Genomic DNA, 23420 nt, shown 5'->3' with positions numbered 1-23420 from the left:
GTGTCTGCAGTGATGAGGACATGGAGGGGGTGATCCCCAGGCAGAAGCTGATTTCTCTGTGCAAGTATGAGCCTGTCAAGCTGTGGATGAGGAGCTGTGACCACATTTTGTACCAGGCCTTGGTGGAGATCCTCATCCCTGACGTGCTGCGCCCTGTCCCCAGTACGTTCACCTGAATACCTTCAACACTATCACTACACTGCATTGCTACTCCAAGTCAAACACATACTCCTCCTCCCCAGTCATTTATATTTATCCAGGTTTTGTATTACAGGCACTCTCACTCAGGCCATCCGCAACTTTGCCAAGAGTCTGGAGGGCTGGCTGACCACAGCTATGAGCGACTTTCCCAATGAGATTGTCCGAACCAAGGTACAGAAAATGCTCCAACATCCTGATAGTGTCCCTGGATACTCCCAGATACAGTAGTAACGGTACACTGAGAGACATTCCCTGGTGAAGTCAATCATCTCTCCCCTGTGTGTTTTTCTAGGTAGCGGTGGTGAGTGCATTTGCCCAGACCCTGCGTCGGTACACCTCTCTGAACCACCTGGCCCAGGCAGCCCGTGCCGTGCTGCAGAACACCTCTCAGATTAACCAGATGCTCAGCGACCTCAATCGTGTCGACTTCGCCAACGTACAGGTACGCTCCTACCTATCAACACCTGTTGATAGTTCTGACTTCTGACTGTATGTCTATTCGTATGTGTTTGTACATATTATTTGTATGATGTGTTTTGTGTGTTGGTAAACAGGAGCAGGCGTCGTGGGTGTGCCAGTGTGACGAGAGCGTGGTCCAGCGGCTGGAGCAGGACTTCAAGGTGACCCTGCAGCAGCAGAGCTCTCTGGACCAGTGGGCCGCCTGGCTTGACAACGTGGTCAACCAGGTCCTTAAGCCCCACGAAGGTAGCCCCAGCTTTCCCAGGGCCGCACGACAGTTCCTGCTCAAGTGGTCCTTCTACAGGTATGGACCCAATCTATAAACAGTGCATTCTGAAAATATTCAGACCCCGTGACTTTTTTTACAGCCTTATTCTAAAATGGGTTAAAGATTTTTTCCCCCCTCATCAATCTACACACAATACCCCATAATGACAAAGCGAAAGCAGGTTCTTCGAAATTTTTTGCACATTTATTAAAAAAAACAAAAAAACATCTTATTTACATACAGTGAGGGGAAAAAAGTATTTGATCCCCTGCTGATTTTGTACGTTTGCCCACTGACAAATAAATGATCAGTCTATAATTTTAATGGTAGGTTTATTTCAACAGTGAGAGACAGATTAACAACAAAAAAATCCAGAAAAACGCATGTCAAAAATGTTAATCAGAAAGATTTCTGGCTCCCAGGTGTCTTTTATACAGGTAACAAACTGAGATTAGGAGCACACTCTTAAAGGGAGTGCTCCTAATCTCAGTTTGTTACCTGTATAAAAGACACCTGTCCACAGAAGCAATCAATCAGATTCCAAACTCTCCACCATGGCCAAGACCAAAGAGCTCTCCAAGGATGTCAGGGACAAGATTGTAGACCTACACAAGGCTCGAATGGGCTACAAGACCATCGGCAAGCAGCTTGGTGAGAAGGTGACAACAGTTGGTGCGATTATTCGCAATTGGAAGAAACCCAAAAGAACTGTCAATCTCCCTCGGCTCCATGCAAGATCTCACCTCGTGGGGTTGCAATGATCATGAGACCGGTGAGGAATCAGCCCAGAACTACACGGGAGGATCTTGTCAATGATCTCAAGGCAGCTGGGACCATACTCACCAAAAAAACAATTGGTAACACACTACGCCATGAAGGACTGAAATCATGCAGCGCCCGCAAGGTCCTCCTGCTCAAGAAAGCACACATGCCCGTCTGAAGTTTGCCGATGAACATCTGAATGATGTTGCACAGATCTGATGCACAGAATGATGCACAGATCTGGGGAAGGGTACCAAAACATGTCTGTAGCATTGAAGGTCCCCAGAACAGTGGAAATCGGGGGAGAAGGGCCTTGGTCAGGGAGGTGACAAAGAGCCTGATGGTCACTCTGACATAGCTCTAGAATTCCTTTATACATGGGAGAACTTTCCAGAAGGTCAACCATCTCTGCAGCACTCCACCAATCAGGCCTTTACGTTAGTGGCCCTACAGAAGCCACTCCTCAGTAAAAGGCACATGAAAGCCCGCTTGGAGTTTGCCAAAGGACACCTAAAGACTCTCAGACCATGAGAAACAAGATTCTCGGGTCTGATTGAACTCTTTGGCCTGAATGCAAAGCATCACGTCCGGAGGAAACCTGGCACCATCCCTACAGTGACGCATGGTGGTGTCAGCATCCTGCTGTTGACGTGACTTGACTTTAACATTAATCTGAAGACAGTTAATTAGATAAATAACAATGTTCAATTGTTACCAGATTTGTTTTAATTATTCATGTAACAATTAACTCATTAGGATCTTGGGCACCACGAGAGCGGTTCTTTAATTCGGGAGTTGGTAACTATTTAAACTCTAAAAGGTCTTTACCTATCACATCTATAAACAGTCAACTTATTCATCATAACCTTGTATCAGATCACCATTCTAAACAGTTGTAAAATCCTTGCATCTGCAAAAACCAGAGCCTTACTTATATTCAGTACTACACAAATTGGTTTAATTATTTATTTACAAGCTAATTAAATGGGAACATAGGATAAACACACACTCTGCACTGGTTATTGACTGGAGACGTAATACGCTGAATACAGGTCCCTAGCGGAATGACCACCACATGGATGCTTGTTAAAGAAGAGAGGGACATAGACACTTAACATTGCCACATTCAGAAACTACTCTCACGTACAATAACCATATATTTTACACACGAACCACCGCCCGCTTTGAGCATGAAATCATGAATGTATTTACGTGAAATGCCTGGGATCTCTCGGTGAACTGGCCAGTCTTGAAAGGGGGTTGGGCCTTTTTGCGGCACGCTTGTAAGGCTCTGATTGTCAAAAATGGTTCCAACAAGTCTTCTACTGTTGTCCTTCTTCGTAGTTGCCCGGTATCCTGTGACTTGTCATGTAGTCCTGAACAGAACTACAGAGTTGATTTTCCTTCCATTCGCTCTTGAAGATAGGCTAGCCAGCTGTATCGATGGTTCCCCAGCGGGGGGATGTGAGTAGCGTAATACGATGCTTTGAGCAGAGCAACAGGAAATAAATTCCCTTTTAAAGATACCTTACTTAGGACAGCTAATCAGCCGTACCAGTGATTGTCCCGGAGGTGATTTTTATTTTTATTTTTTTATTTTTTTCGTCTCCAACTCTGGTTGAGATTCAAACTTCAAATCATTTTAAACGTGTAGCTGCGGCTTCACGCTTTTTCTGGTCCAATGTGGGGGTTTTTCTTAACCCATTTATACCTTTTGCTCGAAAGGTACTGAGCCACTGACCTCACTTTGGGGCGGTGATTACTCACTGTGTGAAGTTATGGAGAATATTTCTCTTAACTTCTCAAATCACACCCCCCTCAACAAAAACACTATAATTTCAGATTACATGCACAACCCATAGTATGGTAACTTCAGCTATATAGTGTGTGTACTTTCCAAGTTACAGTATTTCCTTTATAACATTTCGCCTCTTACCATGCCTTACGTTCCTAGTTCGAAATATTGTTCCAGTATTCACTTTTGAACATGTTACCTTTTTCCCGCTGAGACTGCTATGTTGAGACAAAGAACATTTCTTTGGTGAATTTTGAGAGAACAGGCCTGGATCTTCTCCCTTGATTTACAACAGGACGTGAATGTCAATCCCTACTAGTTTTATCCCCCCCCCTCTACGGGAGAAAGGGGTTCTGATTGGACCTCAGCTCAGGACCTCAGACTGGGGGCGACGGTTCACCTTCCAACAGGACAACGACCATAAGCACACAGCCAAGACAATGCAGGAGTGGCTTCCGGACAAGTCTCTGAATGTCCTTGATTGGCCCAGCCAGAGCCCAGACTTAAACCTGATTGAACCTGAAGATATCTGTGCAGCGACGCTCCCCATCCAAATTGACAGAGCTTGAGAAGATCTGCAGAGAAGAATGGGAGAAACTCCCCAAATACAGATGTGCCAAGCTTGTAGCGTCATACCCAAGAAGACTCAAGGCTGTAATCGCTGCCAAAGGTGCTTCAACAAAGTACTGAGTAAAGGGTCTAAATAGTAAATGTGTGATACTTCAGTTTCTGTATTTTTATAAATGTGCTAATATAAAATAAACGTGTTTGCTTTGTCATTATGGGGTATTGTGTGTAAGGTTTGATGAGCAAAAAAACATATTTTATCCATTTTAGATTAAGGCTGTAACGTAACAAAATGTGGAAAAACTCAATGAGTCTGAATAATTTCCAAATGCACTGTACGTAGACATTGAATCACTGTTCACTTTAATAATGGAAAGCTAGTCACTTTAATGTTTACACACTGCTTTACTCATTTCATATGTATATACTGTATTCTATTCTACTGTATTTTAGTTAATGCCACTCCGACATTGCTCGTCCTAATATTGATATTTTTTTATTCCATTCTTTTACTTTTAGATTTGTGTGTATTGTTGTTAATTGTTAGATACTACTGCGGTGTTAGAGCTAGGAACACAAGCGTTTCGCTACACCCGCAATAACATCTGCTAAATATGTGTATGTACCAATAAAATTGGAAATCGGATACAAATCTGATTTCTGGCCAAAATCTGACCGCGCTCTGGGCATACCCCGGGAATGAACCCGGGTCTCTAGTAAAGCCTTAGACCTCTGCGCCACTCAAGCCCCCCCCTCAAGTGGTTTTTAGACTTATTCGGCATATCTTGTTGCTTGCTACTCTGACAGTTTGACAAGAACATGTGGTAGCTAACTTGCCTGTTAATTGTTTACAAACAAATTAGTGAATGTGCTGGAAAGCTGAACCGCTACCTAGCTAGCTTGTTGACTGCTGCGCCTAGCCAAGAATTGTTCTTACCCTATGATTTTGAACATTCACAGTAACTGGGGAAACTTCCATGGAAGGCATTGTTGTCACCTTAGCTTGCTGCATAACTTCTGAGTGATAGGAACCACTAGCCTACACGACTGCACATCCATCGTTACTATGACAACTAGCGTAGCCTTGTCAGCAAATGACTGCTGTCTGAACACACACATCTGATTTGGTCACTTATAACTTCACCGTTTGGACAGTCAGTAGTCCAAAACGGATTTAAAAACAAAATTGATGGTATCATTAAGGCCTGCAGTGTGAACAAGGCTTTAGCTGGCCACTCCAGAACAGTCCAGTCTTCTTGAACCATTCCATGGTGTGTTTAGGGTTGTTGTACTGTTGGAAGACTCACAACCTTCAACAGAGACAGTTTTTAGACACAGGGTTGAACATTGCACTCCAAAACACCTTGATAATTGGCTGATTTCATGATGTCTTGCACACGTTCAAGGCCGTCAGTACCAGAGGCAGCAAAGCAACCCCACAGCATATAGCCTCCCAATGTTTGATTGTAGGGAGGGTGTTATTCTCTTTGAATGCTGACAAGTGGGCAAAATTGGCAGTAGACAGGAGCAGCAAGCTCAAAGATACACAGAGAGTTTGTCTACAGTCATCTTGGCCAAAGACTGTGAAACCAAGTACTAGCTCCGTGCCAATCATTTTGTACATGCCAACTTAAGTTTACAAAAAATGAAATTGGTTCTGCAATGTTGACAATCCCAATAACAAGGTTTAACTTTTAGAAATGGCAAATTATTTAAGAAAAGTGAAAGTGTGCCAATATATCTTTGTTCGCAACTATATATGTAGTATAAATGTAAAATGTAGCTGCTTTTCACTAAGGTGTGGTAGTATTTGCAGGCTGATGAATGTGGTGGTTAGCTTTGTGTGGCAGGGGCACATTCAAGCTCAGTGGGGCTGTGTTAATGGAATCTCTCTGATGACCCTCTTTCTCTCCCCCACTCCCTCCCCACAGCTCCATGGTAATCAGGGACCTAACCCTGCGTAGTGCTGCTAGTTTCGGCTCCTTCCACCTCATCAGACTGCTCTACGATGAGTACATGTTCTACCTGGTGGAGCACCGCGTCGCCCAGGCAACCGGAGAGACGCCCATCGCTGTCATGGGAGAGGTGAGTGGGAGAGCTTTTTATGTACCTGTTACCTTGAGCGATTCTGTGGAACTCCTGCAAAATTCACTGAAATAATTATTCATATTTCATTGCACACCAGGTCAATGTTTTGGATTATGAGTAAAATGGCCTGTTTGTTGACAGCATGTAAATCTGTATTAGTCCATTACTAATCACATTTTCCCTCTCTTCTGAAACACAGTTCAGTGACCTTAACTCGATGATGCTCATGGACAAAGGTGGGTCTACTTCTGCTGGTTCCTAGTGTTGACTCGTTTTCCCTATCAGTCTCAATGTGGTATTAACCTAGACTTTACCTAGCTCTTGTTAACTGCTGTTTTTCCCATCTTAGACCCGTCCTTCTCAGATGACATGAGTGACATAGGCAGTGATGAGGGCCGAGGGCCCAACGAGCCGGCCGTGAAAAGAGAGAGGATCGAAATCAACCACTCGCTGCAGGAAATCTGAGACCGGATGATGTGAGGGCCATAGCCCACTACTCCAGGAGCCCTGCTGCCACCCTGGGCCCTTCTGGTCCTGTCAGCACACTGGGATTGGCTAGCCCAGCCCGCTACACATCCAGTGTGTTCAGTGTATATAGAGAAGAGTACTAGGCTCAGCCCCTACCCTATCACACCTCCTAGTTAGTGTAGTTAAAGGGGAGGGGATCTTTATCCCAGGGAAAACAATGTATGCTCACCAAGGGGGGCTGGTTTGGCTTGACAGGGGTATACAGTTCTAATTTCTCTCCGTTCACTTGTTCCTGTTTTGCAACTGTGATTCAGGATGACTTTGTGCAGTACCGATGTTGGATACATGTAACTTTGAATGAGTGGTGTGTGTATCTTATCCTTTATTAGCTGTGTAATTCCAGTGCCTTAGATGATAACTCTTTAACCGCCACTACTACAGATGTCTATCTCCTCCCTCAGCTGTGCCTCTACCGCAGTATGAATGTATTGTTTCAGAACCTCAGACATTCTAAAGCACCTTTAAACCTGTAGGAGTATACATGTTGCCTCTGTTGCTACTGGCAGCTCAACCCACATTGATGCAACCCACTGACGCAAAGGACTTGTCCCTCTCCCACCAGCGCGGCCACACTTGGGTATGTCAGTAGACCCCTAGTCTCAGTTGATTGGAAGGCAGGGACCTCTTAACACCCTGGCCATATGAGATGATTAGTTACCTCATCCTTTTCTATGCTCTGTTCTGTTCTTATGAGGCAACTATAAAAGAGAGCCACTTACTGTTAATTCTACCAACTCCTTCTTACTCAAGTAACCTTCTCCGTGTATATATATATATCACTTTTCATCCATATGATAACGATTCTTTGATGCCATTTGGCAGAAACTCAATTTCAGGATGCACACAAGGCAAGTCTCATTGATCCATGACTGTAGAACTTCAGGGTGTTTCTAGATGTCACGCCCCAGTGTCTAGGACAAGCCAGTTGCCTCTTATGTTGAGACATTTTAGATATGTTTTAAAGACTGAAAGGAGAGTGGTGGAATGTGTTCAGGAAACCACCAGATTGTACATATATATGATCTACCTTCTGGGTTAACTGGAGGTGTCTGGCATCCATTTTGTGGAGCTGTATGTCTTGCCCAAACTGGGCCAAGACAAATTTCTTAAGGGATGTAAGATAGTATGTATTTAACAAAACGTGAAAGTGCGTTGGACCTCCGAAGCCAAAACCCTTAAAAGGAAACTCTAGTTGCATCTGTTCAGTTCAGACAGGCTCTCCCCTTACCGTTACTCAAATGGACTCATTCAGAATCTCCCACTCCATGTTTATTCATTCATATTGCTTGATATATGAAAATGCTAACAGCTTTTGTGTCTGTTGCTCTAAGATGTTATTATATAGCTGTACAATTGTACTGTAGGAGGGCTGATTTGTGCAAAACCAACAAACTTTAAAATATAACTATTTCTTAATATGTAAAAAAAAAAAATTCTGTTCATCAATGGCCTTTGGTATCGCTTGGTCTTTCCCCAATCATTTCTCTCCCCATACTGTACTGTTTGTGTTTTTAAAGGGGATGTCCTCCTTGCTTTGATTATTTAGTGGCTGGGACTGAGGCAGATGTTTTGTCTTCTTTTGATAATTTGTCATCTGGTCAATATTTCACAAACAAGGTTGATATTTGGGGTGTAAATGCCCTATAAATCAGCAGTCACTTGCCCATATTGAGAGAATCTCCATTTCTATTTATGAAAAAATATAGTTGATTTAGGGCTGGATTTAATCAGTTGCTCTGAAGATCAGCAATATAGTGTGATGTTTCTGCATTCACGGTAAACGGTGCATATGTCTGCTCAACTGGAAATTACAACCAACATGGAGCGTTTTTCTAAACACTTTTGGTTGAGTTTCCCCTGTTCCCCCACAGACTTTGTAGTAGCTATAAGAATCCTGAGCTTGAGTTATTGAAGGCTCTTTGTAACCCGTGCCTGTCACAGTACTTTGCCTTTAAGTTTGTTGGAAAGTCATTTCTATGTGTACTTTGTTCCTTGTAAATCTGTTTTGACTTGGCTGAGGATAATTTTTTTATTGAACTAGATCTGGTTCTTCTGTATTTTGAACCCTTATTTTTATGTATTTTTAAACCTGTTCTTGACTACACTTTACCTAGCCTGAGGGCAGACAAGTCTGTAACAAACTGCATAGTTCAACTGTATTTTGTACTGGTCAATGTGTAATAAATTGGTATTAAACCATCTGTTTGGCCAAGCTTTTATTTCTTAAATGTCAAATGGAAAAACAATAGCTTCAGAAGCATTTGTGTCCTGGCAAATTAACTAACTACTCAATGATTAAGTGCTCTATAAAATGAGTATTGTGGAAGTTAAGCGTTAGTGTGATTGCCTTTAAATTTCAATGTTCCGCGTTAGCTGCATTCACGGTAAACGGTGCAGCTGTCGGCTCAATTGGAAATGACCTTTCTATCACAATCTGTAACCCTTTAGCGATACAGAGCCCTCAGTCTAGACACGCATTTTCTTCCAAAATATTCCATGGCAATTCTGTTTGACAAGTAGTATGTTTATTCATAAACAATTTCTCTTCAATAAAACCAACTTCTTACATCCAGTTTTCAAACTGCTGATAAAAGGCACACAATGCAAACAGAACAGGATTCAGTACAAAGAGAGAAGGATTATGTGTACGACGCAGGGCTGAAAGATACAAAAATAATAAAGTCAAGGTCCCAAAATGAGTTTGGTCCTTAGCGGTCAGGACACCATACACGACAAGTTTGGGGGGAAAAGAGTGAGCATGATGTGTGGTCCCAACGTCAAAACCATCCTGGTCTGTCTTCTCTCCCTCTTGGGCGTCTAGGTCGGTATGGCCCAGAGGCCTAAAAGTGCAATGTGTACTCCAGGAACTCCCAACGGTGACCTGGGCATTCCTACTACTCCTCACAAGGTACAGCCTGCCATGTACTTCCCTGCCAAGGAGACAAATGTGTGAAGTTCATAAATGTTCATGTCATACTGCCTTGTGAAACTCCAGGCCCCACATACTGTATCTTATTGGCCAGGCCTAGTAACATGTTACTCTACCTGTTGCAAATCTCTTCTTTACCAGGGACATGCGGTAACGGTTGCCCACCAGCTCCACGTCCATGCCCGAAAGGGAGGCACCCGATCCCACAAACTGGACTGCCAGGCTGGGGGGAGGGCCGCGAGGAACCTCTAGGCACTGCCAGCTAGCACACAGAGTGCCAGAGCCTGGAACAACCAACAAGTGACACATTCTTCAGTTCCCCTCCACTAACAGGAGCAAGTTAATCACACTGACTTGTGGCAATCGGACAGTACAATCTGTTATCGTCAGGTAGATTGGTGGCCAGACTGGCCACTGCAATGAGTGCCTTCAGAAAGTATTCATACCCATTGACTTATTTCACATTTTGTTTTGTTATAGCCTGAATTAAAAATGTATTCAATATTTCTCACCCATCTACAATGTGAAAACATGTTTTTAGAAATGGTAGCAAATTTATTGAAAATGCAATACCTAATTTACATAAGTATTCGCACCCCTTTGCTATGACACTCCAAATTGAGCTCAGGTGCATCCAATTTCCTTTGATCATCCTTGATGTTGCTATAACTTGATTTGAGTCCACCTGTGATCAATTCAATTGTTTGGACATGATTGAGAAATACACGTGCCTATATAATGTCCTAAGTTGACAGTTTGTCAGAGCTGTCCGTAGATATATAATTGTGACAATTATAACAATTTCTAGAGTGTTGAGTGGTCTTGGAAACTTTCATCATTGGGGAAATGGAAAAAATATGGAACTACCCAGACTCTGTCTTGAGCTGCCGTCTGACCAAACTGAGCAACCGGACAAGAAGGACCTTGGGTTCTTGGTCACCTCCCTGACCAAGGACCACTCAGACAGAACTAGAGTTCCTTGGCTGAGATGGGAGAACCTGCCAGAAGGACAACAGTCTCTACAGCACTTCACCAATCTGGGCTTTATGAGAGAGGCCAGAAGGAAGCCACTCCTGAGAAAAAGGCATGTGAAAGACTTCGAGCATAAAGAAAATGATTCTGTGGTCTGGTGAGAAAAAAATTGAACTTTGGCCTGAATGCAAAGCACCATGTCTGGAGAAAACCAGACACAGCTCATCACCCATCTAACACCATCCCTACCCTGAAGCATGGTGGTGGCAGCATGGGGATGCTTTTCAGCAGAAGGGACTGGAAGACTGGTAAGGAAAGAGGGAACAATGAATGGAGCCAAATACAGGCAAATCCTTGATGAGAACCTGCTTCAGAGTGCAAACGACCTTAGACTGGGGGTGAAGATTTACTTTCCAACAGGACAATGAACCCAAGCATACAGCCAAAGCAATGCTGGAAAGGCTTCAGAACAAGAATGTGAAAGTCCTTGAGTGGCCCAGCCAAAGCCCAGACTTGAATCCCATTGAAAATATGTGGAAAGACGTGAAGGTTGCTGTTCCGCCACTCCCCATCTAATTTAGCAGAGCTTGAGAAAATCTGCAAGGAAGAATGGGAGAAAATCACCAAATCCAGATGTGCAAAGCTGATACAGACATACCCGATGCCGTCAGCTTCCACGGTAGACAGGACTTGCCACCTCAGTTAAAATATTTCAACTTTTGCAGTCGGCCATTGTGTTGTTTTCTACCGGATGTTTATTTGCACCAGCTGTTGTTTCTATGCTGAAATCACCATAGCAGCGCATACCGTTGGTCTTTCTTGTCCCGCTATGCTAACTGGCATGATGTTTTTTGCGTCCCTCGTCTAAATGCAGCATTATGTAAACGTGCTAAAATGTCTAAACATGTTTTAATTCTTTTTTTATTATGAGGTATTATGTGTTGATGGGTGAGGAAAAAATGTATGTAATACATTTTGAATTCAGGCTGTAACACAGCAAAGTGGAATAAATAAAGGGGTATAAATACTTTCTGAAGGCACTGTACCAAGGAGGGAGAAAAAGGTATTTGGATCAGATGACCAGTAAAGGAGTTATTGTAACCTTTCCGAGATTCTGATCACTGCCTATAAACTATGATGTCCAGGCTTTAATATTCCCCAAACTTCCCTCTATTTGTAAGGCCTATAAATAGCAGTGTTACCCATCTCCCACTCACGGGCTAAGCTTTCATATGCTAATCTTGATATTTAAGATTGATACCTTCAGAGGCTGCATATTAAAATAGAGAAAAGGGTGGCACTCAATGCAATTATGTTGTCAAAGACTAGACTTGTAAAAATGTACATTATACTGCATTTATATTTCCTTATCTATCATTTCTATAGCTAGAATATGACCGATGTGTGGGTGTACTGTTGACAGGTCAGTAACCTTTGCTTTGGTTGGTGGGGGAGAGGTTGGGTAGCTTCCACAGTAGCCGTCGTTCCTTAGTATTCCTGTGAAGGCAGACAAAGGGTCAGTGAGGCCCACCCAGTCCACTATCCTCCCTCTCTCTCCCAGTCTAAAGTATCCACACCCTCTCCCTTGACCTACCATCCGCCCATTCTCCTGTTCTCCCCATTTATTCACCCGCCATCTCTCTGCCTCCCTTCCATATCTCCTCCCACTCCCCACCCATTCATCCTTCCTTCCATTCCCACCTCCCCCTGCTCACCAGGATGCGGGGGGATGGCACTGCAGGTCTGTGGCGGTGTGGTCGAGGGGTAGCAACACCTGCACAGCAGTGAGCTGGGTGGAGGGGGCGGTGGCCGGGCAGCAGTGATAGTCCAGGGACACACGTGTCACTGTGCCACTCCGCTGGCACTCTGCTGACAACAGGAGGGGAGCACGACCAGGGTCCTGGGACGACACCTGAGAAGGGAGGGAAGGAAGGAATGAGAAAAGAAGAACAGAGTTGGGAGAGGCTGTTGATGTTAGGACAATGCTGTCATTTGGAAGACGGGAGAAAATGTGTATCTTGAAGAATACTTGAAAGGTCAGATGACAGAGAGTTCCACTGTACTTCATCAGTCACCTGGTACTTGAGTAGGGCCACGTTATAGTAGGAGGCCAGGGGGTTGAGCTCAGCCTCTCTCTGCAGGTAAAGGTTCAGTGCCTGCATGTTAAACCAGAAGTCCCTGGTGTCTGGGTCACTCTGAGAGGGGTCACTGTGGAGAATAACACACTCGGGAGAATGAGACATATCCTACCATTTCAGCAATATGTCTATATATCATAACCCCACAACCAATCCCATATTCATCTACCTGTAGAGCAGCTTCTGATTGGGCAGAAAGTGGTCAACCCGGGAGATGTTGACCAATCGAAAGCTGAGGACCGGGGCGTTTGGGTTAGCAGTGAAGATACAACTTATTCCAGCAGGAAAAGACATGGTGAGATCTCCTGTGATCTTCACCAAACAGCTGGAGAAGAGAGAAGAGAAATGTGCATACGCTTCGCCTTCAGCAGGTCTGTGTATAAAAAGTAATAACATTGGATCTGGTGTACAGAGGGCTTATGTATACTGACCGGTTATGCTGTCCACCTTTGAAGTAAGCGTTGATGTATTCTGTGATGGCTGCAGCCACAGGCCAGGACTCCTGGGTGCTCAGGGAGATTGGGCTCGGCCCGCGAGACAGATGCACTGTGGGGAAAATAGCCATGTCTAAGACGCAATGTCCTTATTCATAAGTGCTTTATGCTATTGGGTATCTTTCAAATATTGGTATGAAAATTGTTGTTTAGACTGTGTAGGCGTGTGTGGTCTTTGTGCAGGTGTGAGAGGGGTGAGGGCTGCCCACCTCTAGCAGGGCTGGTGGCATGGGTCTGGGCCCCCCACTCACTAGGGCTGGAGGAGGAGGATGAGGTGAAGTCCGGGCTGGGGTCCGGCAGAGGAGATGAGCACACTGACCTGGACTGAGACAACAGGGATATATAAGGGTTACAGTGTGGAGAATGTCATCGTTCAGAACATACCCTCTTCACAGAACATTTTCTCTGCTCAGCTCAATCAGAAACATATTTTAGTTGTAACTTTTTTTTTCTACAGTCATCATTCATGTTTGGAAGAATGAACAGGACTACTGTTCTAGCCTTGCTTGTCAGACTTATAGCTGGAGAAGCCACAGGTCTGTGAGTGAGACCAGACCTGAGCTGCTATAGTCACTCACTCTCTCACAGCCACTCAGTCTGCCTGAGGACCTCTTGGCTCTGGCTGGTCTGGGGGGGGCTGCCACCAGCAGCTCTGCACTGTGTTGCCTGAAGCTATGCTTTGAACCTGGAGAGGAAGGAGAGAGGGAAATGACCAATATTACAACCTGTAAAACAAGAGGAAGTTGTCTAAAAGACTGTGTGGCGTTTTGAATAGTGTGAAATATATTTGGGGAAATAAAAAAATACAATCCCAAAATATAGCTAGTGCATAGACATTTGAGCCCAGTAGCGTAGTGTGTAACATTTGTACCTTTGTGTGAGCCCATGTTGCAGGATTGCTGTGGAGCATTCAGGTCCAGACAGTTCTGGTCTTTGTCAGTAGAGAAGCACAGGTCCTCCTGTGGCCCAGAATTCAGTGTGAGAGGCAGGCCGCTCCTGCGTGGCTCGCTTTCACTGCATGACTCGCGTTGCTTCCTCCCTCCCTCATTGACCACTCCACCCAGGGCCAGAGACCCAGCCGAGGTCCCCTCACTGAAGGGGTTGTGGACAGAGTTCCAGTGGACCAGCTCCTTCTTCGGCTGGGATAAGGGGAGGGATTTGGCGTTGGGGGTCAGCCTACTACTGCTGACACTGTGGGTCAGGACCCCTGTCGCGGCAGCCAGGGCTGACTGGTGGGTGGGGCTGCCAATCATAGTGATGGCGAATGGGTCGTCAGGTGATTCTGGGGGGCGGGACGCTACGGTCCCGTTTCCTGTCCATGTCCTTGCAAAATGAGGGGGTGGGAAGGGTTTTACTGTCACTGGAAAAGGGGTCGCTCCGTACCTCTATCCCCCTCCCGTCTCTGGAGGGGCGCGGAAGTGGGGGGGCCCAGGCGTCAGGGGGGGGCAGGGTCTCCTGGGTGACGACGGTCCTCTCAAAGGCAGCCAGGAAGGGGTCTTCAGGAGGGATGTGTTTACAGCTCCACAGAGCCGGGTCCAGCTCTGGAGGGACCAGGGACTGGGAGAAGACCGGGAAACGGAGGGCTGAGAGGTCCATGTCTGGAGGGGGGTGGGGGGACCGTAGAGCAGCTGCCCAGATACTGGCTGGGTCGTCCTGGGGGGGAGTGGGGGCTGCGTCCTGAGGAGGGGTCTCTAAAGGCAGTAAGGAAGGGGTCTGCTGGCCTGCCCAGTCCTGCTGGTTCTTTACTCTGACCTGCCGATGGCCACGCTGCCCAACCAGCTGTCTCAGGGGAGGGACCCAGGGGCTGATGGGAAGGTGAGTCCAGCCCAGAGTCCTCTACATTCTCAGGAGAGGAGGAGTCAGTGGAGAAGGCAGCATCTGGAGAGAACAAGGGCAGACAATCATTCTACCTAAAACAGTATGTATCATACATAGGAACAGGTGTTTTACTGACTATGTGATGGGGAAAAACTTCTGTCCCTAATTTTCATCAATAATATATCATATTATTAGTATATTATCATATTAACCATATTTACATTCAGATGCACCAAAGACACTCTCTGCTCTCGGTAGCTGATCTCTACCAGCAAAGCTTTTGGACTTAAAGGCCGACTCCAGAGGAGGTCCAAAGAGACTGTCTGAGCCTGACGCAGTAGAACTCAACCTAGAGGGTGGGTGAGCGAGAAGGAATGAGAGAAGGAGATTATGCATCACCAGGAGCCAATAAAAGCATAGCCAGAGATAATGTCAGGATTTGACAGAGTGATGCAGCACTATCATCAGATCTCGGGCTGGCTTCCTCTCCCACAGCATCTCTCTATCTCCCTGCTGCTCACAGCTACAGCCATGCACGTCAGAGAGGAGAGACTGACTTTCACTCACCTGCTGTGATCCGGACTGGAGATGGAATTGCGTAGGCCGTCCTGCTCTCCCTCTGCAAAGTGTAAAAAACACACACACACACACACACACACACACACACACACACACACACACACACACACAGTTAGTGAAGTTTAATTCGTGACTGCTCCCCAATCAGTCCCAATCAGAGGGAGATGTGATTAACTGGAGTGCTTATGGAGGGCAGAGCCATAAGGGAATGCCCATTATCTTCCATTTTGATACATACCAGCCATTAGACCAGTTCTCTAAGCAGCATCAGCCCGGTGCTTTATGCTACTGTTTTAATTAAGGCACTCATCGTTAATCATGTCTGCTCATTTCCCCTGCTTTATTCCATCTCCTCCGCCAATAGCCTCCTACTGTAGCATCACAGTCTGCTATTCCCCCACTAATAAACCATGTTCCAGACAGACCGAAGTGGGACAAATAGACAGCGTCTTTCAGCCAAGGTCAGCCACCTCTAGGATTTATTACTAGACGGATACGCACTGCTAAGCCTCGCCAGAAGCAATACAGTAAATCACATTCACAGCATCACTTCAGACTGGTAGTAATAGTATCCTTGTGCATGAATACCATATGAAATGGATGTTTATGACCTTTCAACAGTGATAGAATACATTGTGGTGAACTGATAAAGTACTGATGCTGCAAAACCAGTGGTGTGGAGAGAGTGCTAACTCCACTTACCCCTGTGGGGGGCGCCCTCTCCCTCCCCCTTTGAACGGCCTGTAGTACTGCTGTTTCCTGTGGACAGGACAAGGATTCAGAGAACACACTCGCGCGCCCACATATACACACAAATGTGTGCGTACAACACAGACAGAGACAGACAGAAATCCAACTTTTTTTAACCAGAAGCTGAGTTTAATGGAACTTACTGGAACGATAACGTTTCACTGACACCTGGAACAGAGGGAGAGCCGAGTCGTTAATTACACTGTATGGAAGCATCTAAACAATTAAGCATGCTTCTATCCTGCTGTTTTTACAACAACATGGAGAGATAATTACCAGGAAAAACCAACATGGCATAATACACAGATAAGCATTTCTGAGCTTATCTTTTTCATCAGACGTCTGATACCGCCACATGAAAATGAGTGACACATTTCACCCCATCCATGCCTCCCCTTTGGTCCTGTACTCCCTCCTTCCCCCTTCTCTTTTCCCATTGTACCCCTCTGTTGGGGGGCAGTGTGAGTGCCCCCACGGTGGCCTTCAGCTCCATCTCTGTAGCAGCAGAGTTGCTGCTGCTGCCCACCGGACGGATCTGAATGTGGAACTTCTTGGGCTCCTCGTCGTCAAAGTCAGAGTCGCTGGAGTAGAAGTCGTTCTCCTTGTCCTCCGTGGAGCAGCGTACGGACAGAGAGCTGGGTTAAGGAGCAGTGACCTGAGATAGAGGCTTGAATGGAGGGAAGATGGCCTAATGCTGCCTGGGACAACTTCAGGAGTGTCAAGGTTTCCATTGTCCTGTGTTATACAGATACCTCATCTATGAGTTTAGAAAGCAGTGGAAAATCTTCCTTTAGGCTTGCTTGAGCTTTATGGCAAAAATGTTTTCACTCAGGCATTTTGTTGAGGATAATGCTATATGGCTTTATTAATACCCTCTGGGGCCATGTAGACTAGAGAGTATAGGACTGCTGACAAACACAGAGCGCGCCAGAGGTGACAGCGTATAAAACAGCCAACCGAAACATTCTGCAGCTCCATCTGACCTTATCTCCTTCCTGTTATTACATGCTGATCTGCACGCACGTGTGTTAGTGTCGGTTTGCTCGCAGGCATGTGCTGTGAGTGAGTGCCTGAGAGAGACAGATCTCCTGTCAGTATATTTGCCGTTACATAAAATACCTAACGAGTGTAACAACTGTGCTGAGGAGAGTGACAGAATGACAACAACAGAGGGAGGTAGCCTGCTATCATGGCCCCCATTGGCCCTGCCTCATAATGGACTGGAGTTGGAATAAGGACAGAGAGAGCACTTAGGGAAACGGGGATACCTAGTAACTGAATGCAGGTGGATGAGGGGGGGGCCGGGAACAGTGGGTTAACTGGGGCAGTTAAGGGGCAGAACAACACATGTTTATGTTGTCAGCTCGGGGAGTCGATCCAGCAACCTTTCGGTTACTGGCCCAACGCTCCTACCCACCAGCGAGAACTAGCTAATGTTCTATTCACCTAATAGGAGACGTCTAGAGTGCTTTATGAAGATGTAACACTCTCTTACACAGTGGCAGGAAGCCTTGTTTTCAATATGAAGATAAAGAGGTCTGTCAAAGGCAAATATTACAACAATATAGCAGAGAGATTGACTATCATCTGATAGTCAGTGTCACTGCCTGGAAAGGATATCATTCTGACTGACGTCGGCTCGGATGACAAACCCCTCCTCATCCACCTCCAGGGGAGAGTTCTGTGTGCAGAACAGAGAATACCCAGCCATGTCAGACACAAACATCAAGACTTTATCCTAGTGTTTGATATGCTTAATAACAAACCTCAACCCAGACTACTGATGTTATCATCAGAAGTGTTATCACTTCAGGGGCAGTGTGTGAAGACTACGACCCCCCCCCCCCCCATGACACTTGTCTGTTAAAACAGTCCTGGCAGCCCACTGATCTCGACCCAACCTCAAAAGCCCCTTCTCAGAAGGATAAAAATAGGCAAGGTAACCCAACACTGCCAGACACGTCATTGTCACACATATGATTACTCCCCCTTGCTCATACACACGCACAAATGCACACGGTGACACACACACACGTCCATCCGTCTGTCAGGAAGTTGGCAGGGGGCAACGTGATGTGCTGTTTAAACCACCACAGATGTACAAATGATAATGGAAGAACTGACATTCACTTGATGGTTTTCGTGCCACTGTGTACAAGTGTGAATTAGCATACACTCACTGGTGTCTCCGTCACAGCCGAATCCCTGCAAAAAGCAACACATAGGTGAATGTAAGTGACAAGATAATATCCCAGATGAAGCTGACAAAAGAAAGTGAGGGGAATTGGGATTGATCATCTGTGTGTGCGTGTGTGCTCACGTTGAGTCTGGCTCTTTGTCCCTCTTGCCCAGTCCAGGAATCCTGAAGGCTTTTCCTCGACTCTTCTTACTCCCCTCAGGTACTGAAGCTGTCATGTACTCCTCAAACCCCACCAGGGCTGCCACACATAGGGATATACCACAGTGAGGACAAATGGGACACACGCTCACGCGTACACACGCTGGGATCAAACCATCCGTTTATGGTGTTTGTGTGGTGTACCTGGTCTGTCCTTCCCTGTGCCCTTCTGCTCTGCAAACCTCTGGATGAGGTTATCTATGCCGATGTTCTCCACGTTCTGTTTGAACTCCTCATGGACCTGAACAGAGGAGAGAGGGGCTTCTTACAGTCAGACAAGAGCAGCTCAAGAGAGAAGAAGCATGCCTGAGAGAGAGGGCTTTGGAGTGTGTGTGTTGTGGATGTGAAGTTTGACTATAGCAGGACAACCGCCCAGAGAGGGCAGTTAAATCCCTCCAGCCAGACTGTGGCCTCCTGGGTCAGTGTCTGGGTGACCTACCTGTCCCACCTGGACGTGGGTGTCCTCTATGGAGTGAGAGTATCCCTTGATAAGCTGTTTCATCTGCCTCAGGTGGGCCTCCTCAATGTCCTGGAACTTCTGTACACAGGATGGGAACACAACAGTGTTCAGACACCAAGATGGGTCCTAATTACAGCAAACTACCTCAAAGCACACCAAAACACTACTCAAAATACCCACAAACCACCACAAAATGCCGTCAAGTAGTAAGAACTGAAACCCAAAGAACCCCAAGACACAAAATCCAAAGGCACTTATCAGCCATGGCAACTTTAAAAGAACAGAACCAGGCGCAAACCATAATAGTTCCCATCCCAGATAATAACCAGGTGCTAATCACAACACAGCATGTGGGCTAGAGTAATGGCTTGAAAGAACAGGTCATTTCCCCCATCATGTTCTGGGCTGTAGTCTTCATGAAGCCACACTGAGCTCTCTCTACCCGACACATAATTAGGGACAGATCTCCCATTGTAGCTATTAACAGGTAATTGGTCACCAGGATTCCAGTCATCATTTCATACCCAAATATAGCAACGCTCATCGGGTTTGTTAAGGGTTTCCTTGGAAACTGCAGGTAGCCATGGAGATGTGTTCATTGTGAATAAAAGGGGTTTATGTTAACTTAAAGGGAACCCCAGGATTGGGCCACAGTGATATAACATGTCTGGTTCCTCCAGGGAGTCTGTCTAACCTGCCCCAGGACCAGTGGACTGACTGACCTGAGCTGATTCACTCATCTTCTGCTCGAAGTCTCCTCCCACGCGGTTATACTTCTCTATACACACAGCAAACAACTCGCCGGCTTTCTTAGACTTCAGCTCCGCCTAGTGAGAGGAGAGAGGATGATTATAGACTTCATCCAGTCATTACTGGAACCTTTATTTATCCTGGTGAGAACAAATGATCTATTATAATAGTAACCTTGTTTGACTCCCTACCATTAGTAGTCAGTAAACTTCCAGCAACCATTCATTTATAAACAGTAGGCACCCTGTGGTCATAACAGTTAAGACAGCTCTACTGTAGTTATACAGAATGACACCTAGTGGACAGACCTTCTCCAGTTCTTTCTGGGGGGCTCCCTCTTTCCTCAGTCTGTCCAGCTCAATACACTTGGAGTGGTATCCCTCCCTGGACTTCTGGAGGTGACCATTCTGGACCTGAACTGCCTGAACAGCCTCCAGGGTCCCCACCTGTTCCTCCTTGGTCTGTGAGAAACACACCATGCACATTCTTAAATGATTGTAGATTGGCTGTTATAGATTAGAATATAGTGAGTGATTCATGGGAGGACAGAGGTTGCATCATCATGGAAACATATGGTAAGAAGAGGGGCTTCCTCATGTTACCTTGCGGTGAACTTTGACCTGCTCGTCACCATATTTGTTGATGTCCCGGATGAGGTCGTTCATCTTGCGCATCAGCTCAAGGTGGCAGAGAGCCAGCTTGTCTGATGACACCCGGAACACGTCCCACATAGGGGCAAACGTCCTGAGGGCCACACAGCAGTATGTCACCTACGGTATAAAGTCCTAACGACAACTTAGTTTTTTTAATCTAATAATAACATAAACAGTGTACAAAACATTAGGAACACCTTCCTAATATTGAGTTCCACCCCCTTTAGCCCTTAGAACAGCGTCAATTAGCCGGGCCATGGACTCTACAAAGTGTCGAAAGCGTTTCACATATGCTGGCCCATGCTGCTTCTAATGCTTCCCACTGTTGTGTCCAGAAGGCTGGATGTCCTTTGGGTGGTGGACCACTCTTGATACACACAGGAAACTGTTGAGCGTGAACAACCCAGCAGTGTTGCAGTTATCTGTTTTGATGTGTATCAAGAGACCGGTGCGCCTGGCACCTACTACCATACCCTGTTCAAAGGCACTTAAATCTTCTGTCTTGCCCATTCACACTCTGAATGGCACACACACACAATCCATGTCTCAATTGTCTCAAGGCTTAAAATTCCTTCTTTAACCTGTCTCCTCCCCTTCATCTACACTGATTGAAGTGGATTTAACAAGTGACATCAACAAGGGATCATAGCTTTCACCTGGATTCACCTGGTCAGTCTATGTCATGAAAAGAGCAGGTGTTCCTAATGTTTTGTATAGTCAGTGTACATTTACAGAGGTGACTTCATACATTTTGTTTGAATGGTAATATGATATTAAAGTCCATCTTCATGGTGCATTTCTAGAGTTAAACAAACCAAAGCATCCCAAAACAACACACACAGGAAGTGAAGAAGGCAGAGATTTCTGGGATGATGGAGTAGATCACATCCCTGACCTATGACCCAGTAATCATGGACCCTAGAGAATCATAGACCCTAATCATGCAGACAAACTACTGTACATCCTCTAGGCACCCTGCCAATATAGAACAGTTGATTTCATTATGATGAGAATACTGCTCTCTAAACTGAGATGTTGACGACAATAGTTATCTAATTTACTCACCCTAGTGGGCTTCCATTGCTTGCCATCTTGGCCATTTTGCTCATGGACTTGGAGTAGGTTTCCTCGATGGCAGCCCTGAGAACCCACAGATAGATAAGAGTAATTCCCTATCATATATGCATAGTCACTAACTATACATTCATGTACATACTACCTCAATTGGGCCGACCAACCAGCGCTCCTGCACATTGGCTAACCGGGCTATCTGCATTGTGTCCCACCAACCACCCGCCAACCCCTCTTTTAGCTACTGCTACTCTCTGTTCATCATATATGCATAGTCACTTTAACCATATCTACATGTACATACTACCTCAATCAGCCTGACTAACCGGTGTCTGTATGTAGCCTCGTTACTTTTATAGCCTCGCTACTGTATATAGCCTGTCTTTTTACTGTTGTTTTATTTCTTTACCTACCTATTATTCACCTAACACCTTTTTTTGCGCTATTGGTTAGAGCCTGTCAGTAAGTATTTCACTGTTGTATTCAGCGCACGTGACAAATAAACTTTGATTTGATTTCTTACTAGCATAATAGATCATATTATTATGTACAGAGAATAATAAAGAGCAAACATAGGGTATAAACAGCCAGGCAAAGGGAAATAAATATTTAGCTTCCGTACTGTGTAAATGTTTCCCAAATGTTGCCCATCTGAATAATAAATGGTCTGATTTTGCAGGAGGAACATAACATTTTAATAACCATCTGTCGTCCGGCGAAAAATAAAAAAGTTTATCAGTATATTCTGGGGGGGGACAACCCCCTCCCATCTCAACGAGGAGAGAGCAAAGAAATAAACAAACAAATCGCTGCAGTTTCACAATCCCCCGGCAACAGAGAAATCCTTTTTAAAATGATATAGAGAAGTAGTACACCCTGAAGATGGGTAGCTAGGCCTACAGAAAATGTGAATATCTGACATTTCTAATCAACCACTCCTAGATTGTCCTTTTAAATAGATCGAACTTCCCCATCCAGATTGCGAGAGATTGCTTTAGAAGCCCAGAGAGAAGAGCTGAGTGTGGGAAATCCATCAGCTCAATGGGTTACTCCGTCTGTCCTGAGGGAAACACAGCTTTTCTACAACGTCTCATTTCATTTCCTGACTGCCACTTTGTTGCCTCCACATTTCCTCCCGCCTGTGGGGAATGTGCAGTGGTTCGGATCTTATGAATAAAAGTCAAGATTATGACATTGGTCTGACAGTGCAGGTTGATATATCACCCTGTAAGAAAAGCCCTGTAATGTGTCTTCAACTTCCAGATAATTGACTCATTAAGAGATTGAATAAATACAGAGGACTGCAGGGAAAACAACCCAGGAGGAGGATTATTCAGAATGAAGCATTTTACCTGAGCTGAGTGCCCAGATAACATGCAAAACACAGCTACTGCAAATGTGTGTGTGGTAAGACAGGGAGCTCCTTGTCTTGTGGGCTGTGACTTGTCTTGTGTGAGAGTGTGTGTGTCTGTTAACACTCCTGTGTGCTGGTCTAGAGGGCAGGGTGGCAGGGGAGAGGAGCGGCTCCATCAAAGACGTCACAATGAAAGAAAACGGCAAGGCCCTGTGTCCTGTATTGGAATCAGTCTTTTTAACGGCAATCTTCAAAACCTTAATGAACATTTAGAAAACTAACTTTTTCAAATGGATTGATGAGTTGAAATAAAAAACGGATTGAGAAACATCTCACTCCTCCCCCTATATCCCATCACTACTGTACCACCCCTCCCACACGTTCCA

General features: G+C 45.4%; 2 protein-coding genes across 6 annotated transcripts in view; one reads left to right on the top strand and one right to left on the bottom strand.

Moving 5' to 3' along the window:
• Nucleotides 1–8869, top strand: part of LOC106613840 (DNA-binding protein RFX2) — a 72121-nt gene extending 63252 nt beyond the window's left edge. For 4 of the 5 annotated variants that reach the window (XM_014216501.2, XM_045687543.1, XM_014216502.2 and 1 more), the window contains 7 exons: nucleotides 11–162; nucleotides 275–372; nucleotides 494–643; nucleotides 756–964; nucleotides 5984–6137; nucleotides 6340–6376; nucleotides 6490–8869. In XM_014216501.2, coding sequence (XP_014071976.1) covers nucleotides 11–162; nucleotides 275–372; nucleotides 494–643; nucleotides 756–964; nucleotides 5984–6137; nucleotides 6340–6376; nucleotides 6490–6605 — 916 coding nt within the window. In that variant the 3' untranslated portion in view covers nucleotides 6606–8869. The remainder of the gene's footprint in view (nucleotides 1–10; nucleotides 163–274; nucleotides 373–493; nucleotides 644–755; nucleotides 965–5983; nucleotides 6138–6339; nucleotides 6377–6489) is intronic. The other variant, XR_006756923.1, reaches the window with a different exon arrangement.
• A 302-nt stretch (nucleotides 8870–9171) lies between these two features.
• LOC106613838 (F-BAR domain only protein 1) overlaps nucleotides 9172–23420 on the bottom strand; it is a 41179-nt gene continuing 26930 nt past the window's right edge. Inside the window, exons 4-28 of the mRNA XM_045688608.1 lie at nucleotides 21675–21749; nucleotides 20559–20700; nucleotides 20265–20417; nucleotides 19929–20033; nucleotides 19186–19284; nucleotides 18891–18987; nucleotides 18669–18786; nucleotides 18523–18553; nucleotides 17969–18029; nucleotides 16791–16969; nucleotides 16492–16516; nucleotides 16301–16357; nucleotides 15587–15638; nucleotides 15241–15368; nucleotides 14719–15079; nucleotides 14073–14584; nucleotides 13780–13886; nucleotides 13411–13525; nucleotides 13139–13253; nucleotides 12877–13032; nucleotides 12645–12777; nucleotides 12285–12481; nucleotides 12002–12066; nucleotides 9714–9881; nucleotides 9172–9598 (exon numbers count right to left, since the gene is read on the bottom strand). Of these exons, the coding sequence (XP_045544564.1) occupies nucleotides 9570–9598; nucleotides 9714–9881; nucleotides 12002–12066; nucleotides 12285–12481; nucleotides 12645–12777; nucleotides 12877–13032; nucleotides 13139–13253; nucleotides 13411–13525; nucleotides 13780–13886; nucleotides 14073–14584; nucleotides 14719–15079; nucleotides 15241–15368; nucleotides 15587–15638; nucleotides 16301–16357; nucleotides 16492–16516; nucleotides 16791–16969; nucleotides 17969–18029; nucleotides 18523–18553; nucleotides 18669–18786; nucleotides 18891–18987; nucleotides 19186–19284; nucleotides 19929–20033; nucleotides 20265–20417; nucleotides 20559–20700; nucleotides 21675–21749 (3280 nt within the window). The 3' untranslated portion in view covers nucleotides 9172–9569. The remainder of the gene's footprint in view (nucleotides 9599–9713; nucleotides 9882–12001; nucleotides 12067–12284; nucleotides 12482–12644; nucleotides 12778–12876; nucleotides 13033–13138; nucleotides 13254–13410; nucleotides 13526–13779; nucleotides 13887–14072; nucleotides 14585–14718; nucleotides 15080–15240; nucleotides 15369–15586; nucleotides 15639–16300; nucleotides 16358–16491; nucleotides 16517–16790; nucleotides 16970–17968; nucleotides 18030–18522; nucleotides 18554–18668; nucleotides 18787–18890; nucleotides 18988–19185; nucleotides 19285–19928; nucleotides 20034–20264; nucleotides 20418–20558; nucleotides 20701–21674; nucleotides 21750–23420) is intronic.

Source organism: Salmo salar, chromosome ssa10, assembly GCF_905237065.1.
Source record: "Salmo salar chromosome ssa10, Ssal_v3.1, whole genome shotgun sequence".
Lineage (NCBI taxonomy): Eukaryota > Metazoa > Chordata > Actinopteri > Salmoniformes > Salmonidae > Salmo > Salmo salar.
This window is presented reverse-complemented; position numbering and strand designations above follow the sequence as displayed.